This window comes from Macaca mulatta, chromosome 16, assembly GCF_049350105.2.
Source record: "Macaca mulatta isolate MMU2019108-1 chromosome 16, T2T-MMU8v2.0, whole genome shotgun sequence".
In the NCBI taxonomy this organism is placed as follows: domain Eukaryota; kingdom Metazoa; phylum Chordata; class Mammalia; order Primates; family Cercopithecidae; genus Macaca; species Macaca mulatta.
The window spans coordinates 20801698-20817062 of NC_133421.1; the positions used below are offsets into that span (position 1 = coordinate 20801698).

A 15365-nucleotide genomic window follows, 5' to 3' on the forward strand; every position below is an offset into this window, starting at 1 on the left:
ATGCCTGGCCTCAAGTGATCTGCCCACCTCGGCTTCCCAAAGTGCTAGGATTACAGATGTGAGCCACCGTGCCCAGCTCTGTGTGACTTTTTAAAACACAAAACTTTTCATAAATTGGCATGCTTTACCTTTCTGTTTTCCTGGCAGTCTAAGGGGTTTGGGAGCTTTAGTCATGCCCCTCTCCCCTGGCTGGAATTCAGTGTCGCAGTGTGAGTGTATCCTCATTGTGCCACAGCCCTCCTGGGGCACGGTTAGATGGAGACCCCGGTCTCGTGGGGTCCCACTGGGCAGTGTGTGTGTGGCCTGTCAGTTACATGGTGGGGGCTGGAGTTTGTGTTCACCAGGCCAGAGTCGTGGTCAGTGAAGAAGCTAACTCACATCACCACTAACCGTGAGACCCAGGACGCAAGCGAGGGTCTTTCAGCCCCTCACCCTGCGAGCCTCTTGCGCCCTACTTGCAGGCTACACTATGTGGCCTTGATTGTCAGGGACTGGGTGAAGTCTGGTCAAGAGGGTGACACAACTAGTCCTGTTCCTCACTGGAGGACTAAAGCTTGGGATCTGGGAATCAACCCAAATGTCCATCAGTGACAGACTGGATTAAGAAAATGTGGCACACTGGCCGAGCGCGGTGGCTCACGCCTGTAATCCCAGCACTTTGGGAGGCCGAGGCGGGCGGATCACAAGGTCAGGAGATCGAGACCACGGTGAAACCCTGTCTCTACTAAAAATACAAAAAATTAGCCGGGCGCGGTGGTGGGCGCCTGTAGTCCCAGCTACTCAGGAGGCTGAGGCAGGAGAATGTTGTGAACCCGGGAGGCGGAGCTTGCAGTGAGCCAAGATTGTGCCACTGCACTCCAGCCTGGGCGACAGAGCAACACTCTGTCTCAAAAAAAAAAAAAAGAAAAGAAAAAAGAAAATGTGGCACATATACACCATGGAATACTATGCAGCCATAAAAAAGGATGAGTTTGTATCCTTTGTAGGGACATGGATGCAGCTGGAAACCATCATTCTCAGCAAACTATCGCAAGAACAGAAAACCAAACACCGCATGTTCTCACTCATAGGTGGGAACTGAACAATGAGATCACTTGGACTTGGGAAGGGGAACATCACACACCAGGGCCTATCATGGGGAGGGGGGAGGGGGGAAGGATTGCATTGGGAGTTATACCTGATGTAAATGACGAGTTGATGGGTGCTGACAAGTTGATGGGTGCAGCACACCAACATGGCACAAGTATACATATGTAACAAACCTGCACGTTATGCACATGTACCCTAGAACTTAAAGTATAAAAAAAAAAAAAAAAAACCTTGGGATCTGAAACCAGACGTCCCAGACTCAGGTCACCATCTGAGTAACTTGGGCAAGGGACATACACTTTGATACACTTTGTGTAACTCATGCTACCCAATACAAAAAATGAGATGAGTGGTCCTAGCACCATGTGCATGAGGGGCTTAGGGCAGTGCCTGGCACATAGTATGTGCTCAATAGAAGTTTGCTGTTATTATTACTAACTGCACATCCTACTGGCAGATCGGGGCATCACCTTTAGATGTTAACCACAACCTAACTTTATTTATTTTTTATGTTTTTGAGACAGGGTCTCACTCTGTCACCCAGGTTAGAGTGCAATGGCATGATCTTGGCTCACTGCAGCCTTCACCTCCTGGGTTCAAGCGATTCTCCTGCCGCAGCTTCCCAAGTAACTGGGATTACAGGTGCCTGCCATCATGCCCGGCCAATTTTATATTTTTAGTAGAGATGGGGTTTCACCATGTTGGTCAGGCTGGTCTCAAACTCCTGACCACAAGTGATCTACCCGCCTTGGCCTCCCAAAGTGCTGGGATTACAGGTGTGAGCCACCGCACCCGGCCCACAACTTAACTGTAAATATAGAAATTATAATGTGCTATACTGTTTAAGAAAAACTAGGTTTCATATTTCCCCAGTTGACACAAGGTGGTTATCGTCCTTTAGTCAGAAGGTACATTTTTGTTCAATAATCAATAAGGATAGATGTAGACACCCATTTGATCTAAAATACAGCATACATTTAAAATACAGCCTTGGCCTCCATGACCTCCCGCCCCCCGAAGTTCTTTAGAGACAAGCTTGTTGAGGTTCCTCCATGAAGAGGGAGCTGTCTGATGTGACCCTGAACTGGCGTCGCCTCCAGAACATCTGCCACACCGGCTCTGTTGTTGCAGGTGTCGAAGGTTACTGGGATTGCAGTTGGCATCGGCCTAGCCTCAGCTCGTGACACCTTCATGTCTCAGGTGAGGACCACCCTCCCCCACATACCGTTTTTTGGCAGTTACCTTTCATAATAGAGACTTTCTAGGACCATCCACCCTATGGGTTTTGTTGCGTTTTATTTGTCAAATACAGATGGTCCCCGACTTCGATTTTTCAGCTTCGCGATGGTACAACAGCGACACGTGTTCAGTAGCTGCACTTCAAGCCCCATACAACCATTCTGCTTTCCACTTTCAGTACCCTCCAGTAGATTCCATGAGAGAGTCAACACTGTATCACAAATAGGCTTTATCTAAGATGATTTTACTCAGCTGTGGGCTAATGTAAGCGTTCTGAGCACGTTTAAAGTGGGCCAGGCTACACTGTGATGTTTGGTAGGTTAGATGCATTCAATGCATTTTCAACTCACGATATTTCTAATTTACAGTTGTGAGGTAGCTAGGTAGCCCGTTGTAAATCATGGAGAATCTTTTTAAAACATTTTATTTTATTTTATTTTATTTTATTTTGAGATGGAGTCTCGCTCTGTTGCCCAGGCTGGAGTGCAGTGGCCGGATCTCAGCTCACTGCAAGCTCTGCCTCCCGGGTTTACGCCATTCTCCTGCCTCAGCCTCCCGAGTAGCTGGGACTACAGGCGCCCGCCACCTCACCCGGCTAGATTTTTGTATTTTTTAGTGGAGACGGGGTTTCACCGGGTTAGCCAGGATGGTCTCGATCTCCTGACCTCGTGATCCGCCCGCCTCGGCCTCCCAAAGTGCTGAGATTACAGGCTTGAGCCACCGCGCCTGGCCTAAAACATTTTATTTCTATTTTTGGAGGCAAGGTCTCCCTATGTTGCCCAGGCAGGTTGGACTTGAACTCCTGGGCTCAAGAGATCCTCCTGCCTCAGCCTCCCATGTAGCTGGGACTACTGGAGCAAACATCTGTTCCTGGCTGCAAATGACTGGAAATACAACCAGGGTCGGCTGGGTGCAGTGGCTCACGCCTGTAACCCCAGCCCTTTGGGATGCCAAGGTAGCAGATCTGACCTGAGGTCAGAAGTTCGAGACCAGCCTGGCCAACATGATGAAACCCCATCTCTACTAAAAATACAATGGTGGTGGGTGCCTGTAATCCCAGCTACTCAGGAGGCTGAGGTTGGAGAATCACTTGAATCTGGGAGGTGGAGGTTGCAGTGAGCCGAGATCCCGCCACTGCACTCCAGCCTGGGCAACAGAGCGAGACTCCATCTCAAAAAACAAAAACAAAAACCAGCACAGTCAGCTTGACTAGTGCTGTCCTCTGGGGCCACCTGCTCAAGGGCATTTTGTCCTTTGTTCCTCCCACTCTGGTCTCCCATACCCTAAAATTGCCCTCCCTTACCACCATCCCTCCTTCCCTGCTGGCCTCCTTCAGGCCAAGCTTCTTGAAGGTGTTCTTTGCACTCAGGCCTGGCCTGCACTCCTGACTAAGCCCCCATTGATGCCTTGTTCGTTCCTGCCCAGCTCACTGGGCCTGGCTTCTTCCCGGCCTCCTGTGACAAAATCCTCAGGTGACCGCTTGGCCATCCTTATTCCATTTGGACATTCCTGCTTTCTAGAGCACAGCCTTGGCCTCCATGACCTACCACCCCCCGAAGTTCTTGCCGCCTCCCTAACTGCCCTTCTCAGCCTACAGTGTGTGCTTTTCTTCCTCTGAACCCTCCCCCAGTATCCCTGGCCCTCAGAGTCCCCCACAACTTCACCTTCTACCATGGCACACGCTCTCCTGCAGCATCTGTCTCCCCCAATGTTGAAAACTCTCTTCTAAGCTTCAGTTTCTGCTGCCTATACCCTCCATGTTAACAGTCCCGGCTCCTGGGAGCAGGGACACATTGTCCTAGGACACGTGTCAAATGCCACAGGGGCCAGCTGGCTCACTGGTTGTCCCTGGCTCAGAAGCTCCCCCAATGCTGTCAGCTGTTGGTGGGGAGGGCGGGAGCAGATGGTGGGAAACGGGGCTGCCTGGGCGGCGGGCGGGCACCCCTGGGAGGGGCTGCTTGTGGTGCGGGCCCCCAGCCTCGGCCTGCCCCAACATATGCTGTTAGCAGCGTTTGTTTCCTCAAGTCCTTTGGAGGCAGAAACCTCAAGCGCATGGGGATCATATGCAGACAGGAATCCTCATCCTCATGCTGTGCTGCTTTCCCTGCTGGGCCGACTTCATCAATACCGAGCGCATCCTCCTGCTCTTAAAACAAGACCCCGAAGTCTCCAGGTGAGGTCCCCTGTTTCTCAATCCTAGGTTAAAAGTAAGTGGCTATCTGGTCATTGTACCTATGTGGACATTTTCGGCCAATTACATGGTCTTGAACCCTTTAAAAATTGAAAGCTAGCCAGGCGCGGTGGCTCACGCCTGTAATCCCAGCACTTTGGGAGGCTGAGGCGGGTGGATCATCTGAGGTCAGGAGTTCAAGACCAGCCTGGCTGACATGGTGAAACCCCGTCTCTACTAAAAATACAAAAAAATTAGCTGGGCGTGGTGGTAGGCGCCTGTAATCCCAGCTACTCGGGAGGCTGAGGCAGGAGAATTGCTTGAACCCGGGAGGCGGAGGTTGCAGTGAGCCAAAATCGCACCATTGCATTCCAGCCTGGGCGACAAGATCAAAACTCCATCTCAAAAAAAAAAAGGAAGCTGTGACTGTGGACCATAGGGTCTTGGGGCTGCAGGGACCACCTGACCCTCGGTGACAAGATACAGGACCAGGGTGTTATGTGCCTGGCCTGTCTCCCGTTCACCAAGTCCCTCCATTTTGCTGTGTGGCAAATGCATAGAATACTTTTCCCCTGAAGTAGAATAGCAGTGTAATCGCCTTCATGTATGACTTTAGAGTTGGGTTTTTTCTTTAACCTGTCATTCCAGCGTATTCTCTGGTATTGTCCTTGGGGCACGTGGTCCTTTCTAGAAGACTGTCTCGCTCAGTGTTAGGTGGCCCTGACACTTTCAAATGGTTTCTGAATTTTGCCCAAGTTTTAGTTCCTTTTGCTGTGTTCACTCCACCTTTTATGCTAAGAATGAGCTGAAAAATGGAAAGTGGTCAGGCTTCCCCTTAGATAGCAGACGTTTAGTAGACTTAGTGTCATGTTGGTGTAGGTTGAAGAAAAACACTTAAAGTTATTAAGTTTCTCCCTTTTTTTTTTTTTTTTTTGAGACGGAGTCTCGCTCTGCTGCCCAGGCTGGAGTGCAATGGCTGGATCTCAGCTCACTGCAAGCTCCGCCTCCCGGGTTCACGCCATTCTCCTGCCTCAGCCTCCCGAGTAGTTGGGACTACAGGCGCCCGCCACCTCGCCCGGCTAATTTTTTGTATTTTTAGTAGAGACGGGGTTTCACCGTGTTAGCCAGGATGGTCTCGATCTCCTGACCTCGTGATCCGCCCGTCTCGGCCTCCCAAAGTGCTGGGATTACAGGCTTGAGCCACCGCGCCCGGCCAGTTTCTCCCATTTTTAAGCTGGGTCCGGTGGCTCACATCTGTAATCCCAGCACTTTGGGAGGCCAAGGCAGGAGGATCGCTTGAGCCCAGAAGTTTGAGGTTACAGCGAGCTATGATGGCACCATTGTACTCCAGTCTGGGCATGAGAGTGAGACCTTGTCTCTAAAAAATAATTTTTAATTTTAATTTTTAGAAAATACTCTTGCGGGTTCAGTTTGAAGACAGTATGACCAGCAACTGTTTTAATATTAACTGAAGACGATTTTGTTTGTTTCAGGATAGCCCAAATTTGTGTGCTGATTTTCATTCCTGCCCTTCTTGTAAGTTTCAAGGCTGCTGTGTCTCATGACATGAAGCAGGTCACAGGTGTCGCCCTGCACATGCCCCTTCCCCCCACCCTCGTTTGTTTCTCCATCTTGGTGCAGTTCATGCCAAAAGCCCAACATGTATTTCTTGGCCCTATTCTCCCTCCCTTGCTGACTCTCAGGACATGTCCCACTCTGATGTCCAGTAGCTTAAATTAAAGTCAAAGATTGGGCCGGGTGCGGGGGCTCACGCCTGTAATCCCAGCACTTTGGGAGGCCGGGGCAGGTGGATCACGAGGTCAGGAGATGGAGACCATCCTGGCTAACATGGTGAAACCCTGTCTGTACTAAAAATACAAAAAAATTAGCCGGGTGGTGGCGGGTGCCTGTAGTCCCAGCTACTCGGGAGGCTGAGGCAGGAGAATGGCGTGAACCCAGGAGGCAGGGCTTGCAGTGAGCCGGGATTGCGCCACTGCACTCCAGCCTGGGTGACTGAGCAAGACTCCGTCTCAAAAAAAAAAAAAAAAAAAGACAAAGACAAAGATTGATGAGGGGAAGACATTTCCTTCCTGATTCCTTGTTCTACGGTTACTTCTGATTGCAAATCAACCAGAATGTTTCTGGGATCGTCTAGGATTTGGGGGGTGCTGCATTCGAGCACCCTCGGAGCCCTTCAAAATGTCAAGACAGTGGCGTCTGCTTCAGCTAGTTAGAATTTGCCTGTGTCAGTTCTTCAGGGAGTACATCTTTTATCCACTCTGGAAAATTCCAAATAGTTAGTGCCCTAGCATTGTCTCATGTGAGTGAGGTTCTCTGAGATCACACGTCAAGGGGAAGTGTCTTATTTAAGATTAAAAACCGGAACTAAACTAAACCATTGGAATTTATATTAATGAGAAGTGTATGTTGTTCTGTTTAAACTTACAGGCAGCATTCTTGTTCCAGCTGCAGACAAGATATTTACAAAGTCAGGTATAGATTCTTTTTATAATTTTTACTCCATAATCCTGGAAATGTCTAGTGAATATTCGTAGGGAATGTTCTATAAAAGTAATTCACATTTTTCCTCCTTTAATTCTACCCTAGAGTTCTTTGCCTGAGAGATTGAGGCCTTGTAGGTGAATATTGTCTAGCCTGAGAGAGACGGCTGTATCAATCCGTCCCATTCCCCTTTAAATCACCACCACCCCCTTCTCTCTGCAGCCCCTGCCCGACCCCTCCCCTCTCTTGGGGCTGGTGCCAACTTTGCATCTGGCCTGGGGCCTGGCTCTTGTGCTTCTGCTTTAGAGAGGAGGGCCCGGGGTTCCTACAGCCACGAGGGAGCAGCGAAGGAGGAGTCTGCGGGCAAGGTTTGGGTGGACGGTGGAGAGAAGCAGGGCTCTGCCTCCCTGGGTCCCTTCTTGTCCATCTGAGGCCGCAGCCCTCTTGCCTTGCCCAGCTTGGGTAACAGTCTGCTCTCTGTTTCAATGCAGGTACGAAAAGAGGTTTTACTGAAAGAAAATGTTTGAATAGACAGCATAAACAAAACAAATGAGTGACTGGCACCTGCAACAACAGGGTAAGCCTGTTCCGCACACCTGCTATGAAGCAGGCTGCTGGGTGTCCTGTACGCAAGAACTTAAGCAACTTGGCCCAGATAATCTTCCAAGCTGCCTCTCCTCTACTTCACACCAGGCCCCATTTGCCCTTCAGGAGCTTTTCTCTCTCTGCTGCTGTTCTGGAAACTATGACCTACCAGGTCATTCAGAAGCATCTTCAAGCTTCTGGTTGGGATGGCTAGACGCTGCACCAACGGAGGAGACTAATCTGGTCATCTCAGTTCCTGACCATTCCAGTCCTGCGTAACTTTGCCATCATTTAAATTGTTCCCTGTTTAACTGTGAGTGTTCACTTGACAGGCTAGCTAATTAGCTTTTGAAAATGTGAATGTTTTCCTATTTGTTTTGGGGTTTTAGGGCATCATCATGCCTCAAGTTATTACCGGGATTGCAGCGAATGTCATCAACGTGGGCATGAATGCCCTCTTGCTGTATGCCCTGGACCCCAGAGTGGTGTAAGTCATGACCCCTTCATTCAACAGATACTGAGTGTCTGCTGTGTGCTGTCTCCTGGCCCTGGAGCTGGGGACAGCGAGAGTGAAATCATCTGGTAGAGGGAATATGGACAGGTGGACAGGCAATAGAGTTGGGTGTTCAGGTGGTCTGTGTGCCAGGTGAGAACTGGGTGCCACAGGATCCCACAGGAGGAGCAGCCGGCTCAGGCTGTTGGAAGGAAGGTCAGTGGGTTAGTGGGTGGAGAGATAGGGATGGTGCCTGGGAAGAAGCAATGTGTAAGCTGATTGTGTGTCGAGGTGGAGTTCACCTAGAGAGGGGAGTTGCTGTGGTCTGTGAAGGCTGAAAGGGGCCACCCTAGCAAAGACAGAGTGGGGCAGACACCTTAGGGATTCTCTCAGCATCTTGGAATTGTAAGAAACTGAGCCCAATTGCATCCTTATGAAGCTTGAGGAGATGAGGGTCCCAGAAAGAAAGCACTATCGATTCGCCTGTCCCTCACTGGGGGACACTTCTGTGCATGGAGCCAGAGCGAGGCTCCTCAGTGTGGCTAGAAAGTCTTTAAAGGCTGGCTGAGGACGGAACGTAAGAACACATCAGTGAAACACACCTTCTGCTAGAAAGCTGGATGAGGCGCTGGCCCGGGAAGCTGGAGTCCCACAGGGAGGTGTGAGCACCAGTTGGATGACTCATGTCCGGAAACAGGAGGTCTGGGCCGCCCAGGTTCTCCTGGGGGGTGGGCCTCAGAAACTGTCTTAGAGGTTTCCCCAACAGATGTACACAGGGAAGCTTGGGGATATAGGAGAAAAGGAGAAGAAAATTTAGGAATAGATTAACAAAGGATAAAATGGAGGATTGTGTAGGGGAGTGGAATGGAAAAATAGACAGGAGGACAGAGTACCTGGCTCTCTATGCCAGAGTGGGGCATGGTTCTATTTGTTGTGATAAAATGTGACCTATGGAAGACGCTCCAAAGGTTATTTTCCAATACAAAGCAAATGTATTATAATCCCAGGAAACAAAACTGCTATGTCCTAGACCAGTGTTTTGAACACAGTAATGTTTGATGTATCCCTTTTAACTAATTATGTTCAGGGACTTATCTGATGGGTTAAGACTCTCACAACATGGAATGGTGATACATCTTTATGTCCTTTTGTTTTTCCATCGAGGAACAACATTTGGTTCTTCCACAAAATTTAATCTTGGTGAAAAGAAAAAAGTCTATTATAAGTGGATTTGGGAAAATATTAAAAGTCCAGGAGTTCCAGCCTCATCTAATAACTGTGATTCTTACCTCAGAGCAAAAGCTTGTGGAAGGTGGCCTGTTTATTTTCATCTGGAAGGAATATACGTGCAGATAATGATGACTTTTCTTCGCAGAGGATCTGCCTGGGCCAACACCACTTCCAGTTCTCCCTGTCTGCTCTGCTTTTCCTGTATATGTGGTGGAAAAAAGTCTACGTCGACACCTGGGGAGGTAAGGGTGTGTCCGGAATTTATTCCTTCCGGTGGGTTCTCCGTCTCCCTGACTTCAAGAATGAAGCCACGGACCTTCGCGGTGAGTGTTACAGTTCTTAAAGATGGTGTGTCCAGAGTTTGTTCCTTCAGATGTTCAGATGTGTCCGGAGTTTCTTCCTTCTGATGGGTTCGTGGTCTCGCTGACTTCAAGAAAGAAGCCTGTGGCGAGTGTTACAGCTCTTAAAGGTGGCGTGGACCCAAAGAGTGAGCAACGGCAAGATTTATTGTGAAGAGCGAAAGAAGGAACCTTCCACACCATGGAAGGGGACCTGAGAGGGTTGCCCCTGCTGGCTGGGGTGGCCAGCTTTTATTCCCTTATTTGGCCCCGCCCACATCCTGCTGCTTTGTCCATTTTACAGAGTGCTGATTGGTCCATTTTACAGAGTGCTGATTGGTACATTTACATACTTTAAGCTAGACACAGAGTGCTGATTGGTGCATTTACAATCCTTTAGCTAGACACAGAGCACTGATTGGTACGTTTTTATAGAGTGCTGATTGGTGTGTTTATGATCCTTTAGCTAGACAGAAAAGTTCTCAAAGTTCCCACTTGACCCAGGAAGTCCAGCGGGCTTTACCTCTCAAGGGGACATTGATTTTTTACATTATGTGATTTGTTATTCAGAAAGATGTAATTCTGGTTTTTGGATGTTTTTCTCCCAGATTATTATTATTATCTTTTGGGAAATCTAAAAATTATAGAAAAAGTTTAAGTTACTGAAAACAAAAATTACAGGGTCAATGTGAGATTTTTAAAAACGTCCATGAAAGCAGTTTTTGTTCATAGAAGACTATTTGTAGGTACTGGGTGTTAGGAATTAATGTTTAATGAATTAAAATGACAAATACAAAATCCAGGCGGGGCGCAGTAGCTCATGTCTGTAAAACCAGCACTTTGGGAGGCCGAGGTGGGCAGATCACCTGAGGTCAGTAGTTCGAGACCAGCCTGGCCAACATGGAGAAACCCCATCTCTACTAAAAATACAGAAATTAGCCTGTAATTCCAGCACTTTGGGAGGCCAAGATGGGTGGATCACGAGATCAGGAGATCGAGACCATCTTGGCTAATGTGGTGAAACCCCGTCTCTACTAAAAATACAAAAAATTAGCCAGTCATGGTGGCGGGCGCCTACTTGGGAGGCTGAGGCAGGTGAATGGCATGACCTGGGAGGCAGAGCCTGCAGTGAGCCGAGATTGCGCCACTGCACTCCAGCCTGGGTGACAGAGCAAGACTCTGTCTCAACAAAAAAATAATAAAATAAAATACAAAAATTAGCTGGACATGGTGGTACATGCCTGTAGTCCCAGCTACTCGGGAGGCTGAGGCAGGAGAATCGCTTGAACCTGGGAGGTGGAGACTGAGCTGAGATCACACCATCACACTCCAGCCTGGGCAACAGAGTGAGACTCCGTCTCAGAAAAAAGAAAAAAAAAGATAAATACAAAATATCCTACTTGTTCCTTGCAAATCATTCTGTTCTATTAGTGTCTTATCAATTCAAATAAGCAGACTGAACTCTTAAATAATCAGTACCACTGGCTGGGTGCAGTGGCTCATGCCTGTAATCCTAGCACTTTGGGAGGCTGAGGTGGGCGGATCACCTGAGGTCAGGAGTTCGAGACCAGCCTGACCAACATGGAGAAACCCGTCTCTGCTAAAAATACGAAATTAGCCGGGCGTGGTGGCAGCGCATGCCCGTAATCCTAGCTACTCGGGAGGCTGAGGTAGAAGAATCGCTTGAACCTGGGAGGTGGAGGTTGCAGTGAGCCAAGATCATGCCATTGCACTCCCTCCTGGGCAACAACAGAGAAACTCTGTCTCAAAAAAATACATAAATAAATAAAAAATTAGTACCACTTACAACTTAGCTAAATTCCTTTAAATATTTTATTTAAAATAAATATTTAAAGGAATTTAATAGATTAGGTTTGTTGTTGTTTTTCTATTTGTTCCAGCTTTATTTATATACAATTAAAACTTGTATAAATTTAAAGTGTACAACATGATGGGTTTTTGTTTTTTTCTTGAGTCATTTAGCTTCTGACAACATGTTGTTTTGATATGTGTGTACATTCTGAAATGATTACCACTATTAAGCTAATTAACATATACATCACCTTGCATAGTTCCCCCCCCTTTTTTTTTGAGATGGAGTCTTGCACTCTTGCCCAGGCTGGAGTTAAATGGCGCGATCTCGGCTCACTGCAACTTCCGCCATGTGGGTTCAAGGAATTCTCCTGCCTCAGCCTCCCGAGTAGCTGGGATTACAGGTGCCCACCATCACGCCCGGCTAATTTTTTGTAGTTTTAGTAGAGACGGGGTTTCATTATGTTGGCCAGGCAGGTCTTGAACTCCTGACCTCATGATCCGCCCACCTCGGCCTCCCAAAGTGCTGGGATTACAGGTGTGAGCTACTGCACCCGGCCTAGTTCCCCTTTCGCACATGGTAAGAATACTTAAGATCTACTCCCTGAGCAAATTTCAAGTATCCAATACATTATCATTAATTGTGCTCACCGTGTTGTACATTAGTTCCCCAGAACTTATTCATCTTATAGCTGAAAGTTCGTACCCTTTGATTGACATGTCCGCATTTCTCCCACCCCCTAAGATAAGTGAGATCATACAGTATTTGTGTTTCTGAGCCTGCCTTATTTCACTTAGCATGATGGCTTCCAGGTTCTTCCATGTTGTTGCAAATGACAGGATTTCATTACTTTTTATGGCTGGATAATATTCCATTTTCTGCGTGCATGCGTGCGTGCACCACATTCTCTTTATTCCACTGGCCATGGACACTCAGGTCATTTCCTTATCTTGGCTAATGTGAATAATGCTGCAATGAACACGGGAGTGCAGCTCTCTCTTTGAGAAAGTAATTTCCTTTTGATATATGCCCAGAAGGACTACTGGATCATATGATTGTTATATTTTTACATTTTTGAGGAACCGCCATACTTTTTTCTATACTGGCTATACCAATTTACACCACTACCAAAATTTTACAAAAGTCCTCTTTTCTTCATACGTTTGTCAACACCTTCTTTTTGGTAATGGCTGTGCTAAGAGGTGATAGATGTCTCAGTGTGGTTTGGATTTCTATTTCTCTGATAATTTGTAATGTTGAACACCTTTTCATATACCTGTTGGTCACTCGTATATCTTTTTTTTTTTTGAGACAGAGTCTTGCTCCATTACCAGGTTGGAGTGCAGGCACAATCTTGGCTTACTACAACCTCTGCCTCCTGGGTTCAAGCGATTCTCCTGCCTCAGCCTCCCGAGTAGCTGGGATTACAGGCACGCACCACCACACCCGGTTGTATTTTTACTAGAGACGGGGTCTCACCATGTTGGCCAGGATGGTCTCGATCTCTTGACCTCGTGATCCGCCCGTCTCGGCCCCCCAAAGTGCTGGGATTACAGGCGTGAGCCACCGTGCCCGGCCTTTTTCCTTTAAGAGATGAGGTCTCAACTATGTCGCCTAGGCTGAGTGCAGTGGTGCAATCATAGCTCATTGCTGCCTTGACCTCCTGAGCTCAAGGGATCCTCCTGCTTCAGCTTCCCGAGTAGCTGGGACTACAGGCGTGCACCATGGCACCTGGCCCTGTATGTCTTCTTTTGATAAATGACTATTTAAAGCCTTTGTACATGGGTGTTTTTTTTTTTTTTTTTTTTTTTTTGCTATTGAGTTGTATGAGTTCCTTATTTATTTTGGATATCAGCACATTATTGGATAAATGGTTTGCACATATCTTCTTCCATTCTATACTTTACCTTTTAATTTTATTGACTATTTCCTTTGCTCTGCAGAAACGCTTTAGTTTTATGTAGTCCCACTTGTTATTTCTGTCTTTGTTGCCTATGCATTTGGTGTCATAGAAAAAAAGCATTGCCAAGACTGACGTCATGGAGCTTTTCCCCTGTTTTCTCTGGGAGTTTTATGGTTTCTGGTCATGTTTAAGTCTTTAATCCATTTTGAGTTGATTTTTGTGTATGATGTAAGATAAGAGTCCAATTTCTTTTCTTAATTTTTTTTCCAGCATGTGAATTTCTAGTTTTCTAACACCATCTGTTGAAGAGACTACTCCTCCCCAATTGTGTATTCTTGGAGCATTTGGTGATGATTCGTTGACTACGTATGTCTGGGTTTATTTCTGGGCTCTCTATTCTGTTCCCTTGGTCTGTGTGCCTTCCATTGCTAGTACCATACTGTTTTTTGTTTTAAGAGATGGAGTCTCACTCTGTCACACAGGCTGGAGTATAGTGGTGCCATCATAGCTCATTGCAGCCTTGAACTCCTCAGCTCAAGCGATCCTCCTTCCTCAGCCTTCTAAGTAGCTGGGACTACAGGTGTGTACCACCATGCCTGGGTAATTTTTAAAAAATTTTTTGTAGAGATAGGATCTTGCTGTGTTGCCCAGGCTGGTCTCAAACTCCTGAGCTCAAGTGATCCTTCTGCCTCAGCCTCCTAAAATGTTGGGATTATAGGCATGAGCCACCACACCCAGCCACCATGCTGTTTTCATTATGATTATGATATAATTTGAAATCAGAATGTGTGATGCTTCCAGCTTTTTCAATATTGCTTTGGCTAGTCGAGATCTTTTGTGGTTCTATGCTAATTTTTAGAATTGTTTTTCTATTCTGTAAAAAAAGTCTCTTGGAATTTTGATAAACATTGCATTGAATCTGTAGATCACTTTGGTAGTGTGAACATTTTGACAGTGTTGATTCTTTTGATTCATAAACGTGGGGTATCTTTTCATTCATTTGTGTCTTCAATTTTTTTCATCAATGCTTTGTAGTTTTAAATATAAAGATCTCTCACCTGCTTGGTTACATTTTTTTCTAAGTATTTTATTCTTTTTGATTTAATTGTAAATGGATTTTTTTTTTTTTCTTTTGGGACAGGGTCTCAATGTGTCGCCCAGGCTGGAGTGCAGTGGTGCTGGAGTGGAGTTGGCTCACTGCAACTTCTGCCTCCCAGGCTCAAGGGATCCTCTCACCTCAGCTTCCTGAGTAGCTGGGACTACAGGTGTGCACCACCATGCCCAGCTAATTTTTCTAATTTTTTTGTAGAGACGGGGTTTCGCCATGTTGCCCAGGCTAGGGAATTGTTTTCTTAATTTTTTTTTTTTTCGGATTGTTCATTGTTACTATAAAGAAACGTAAACTATTTTTGTATATTGATTTTATATCTTGAAATGTCACTGAATTTTTAAATTAGTTCTAATAATTTTTGGTGGAGTCTATAGGGTTTTCTCTATATACCATCATGACATCTGCAAACAGAACATTTTACTTCTTTCTCTCTGATTTAGATGCCTTGTATTTCTTTTTCTTGCCTAACTGCTGTGGCTAGGACTTCTAGTACTATGGTGAAAAGAAATAGTGAGAGTGAGCATTCCTTGTCTTTTTCCTGATCTTAGAGGAAAAGCTTTTACCTTTTTACCACTGAGTATGATGCTAGCTGTAGGCTTGTGATATATGGCCTTTATTGTGTTGCAGTACTTTCCTTCTACACATAACTTGTTGAGAGGAGTTTTGTTTGTTTTTGAGACAGGGTCTTGCTCTTCACCCAGGCTGGAGTGCAGACCTCCTAGGCCGTAGCAATCCTCCGACCCCAGCCTCCCAAGTAGCTCAGACTACAGGCATATGCCACCAAACCTGGCTAATTTTTTTTTTTTTTTTTAATTTTCTGAAGAGACAGGGTCTCACTTTTTTTCTCAAGCTGGTCTCAAACTCCTGGAGTCAAGCAGTACTCCTTCCTCTG

The 15365-nt window shown here is 46.6% G+C and overlaps 1 protein-coding gene across 2 annotated transcripts in view; it reads left to right on the forward strand.

Annotated features, from left to right (window-relative positions):
- LOC114673075 (multidrug and toxin extrusion protein 2-like) overlaps window positions 1-15365 on the forward strand; it is a 35423-nt gene that overhangs the window by 5211 nt on the left and 14847 nt on the right. The window contains exons 2-7 of one of the 2 annotated variants that reach the window (XM_028836111.2): window positions 2221-2289; window positions 4354-4501; window positions 6947-6991; window positions 7492-7577; window positions 7975-8072; window positions 9373-9550. In XM_028836111.2, coding sequence (XP_028691944.2) covers window positions 7550-7577; window positions 7975-8072; window positions 9373-9550 — 304 coding nt within the window. In that variant the 5' untranslated portion in view covers window positions 2221-2289; window positions 4354-4501; window positions 6947-6991; window positions 7492-7549. The remainder of the gene's footprint in view (window positions 1-2220; window positions 2290-4353; window positions 4502-6946; window positions 6992-7491; window positions 7578-7974; window positions 8073-9372; window positions 9551-15365) is intronic. The other variant, XM_077970527.1, reaches the window with a different exon arrangement.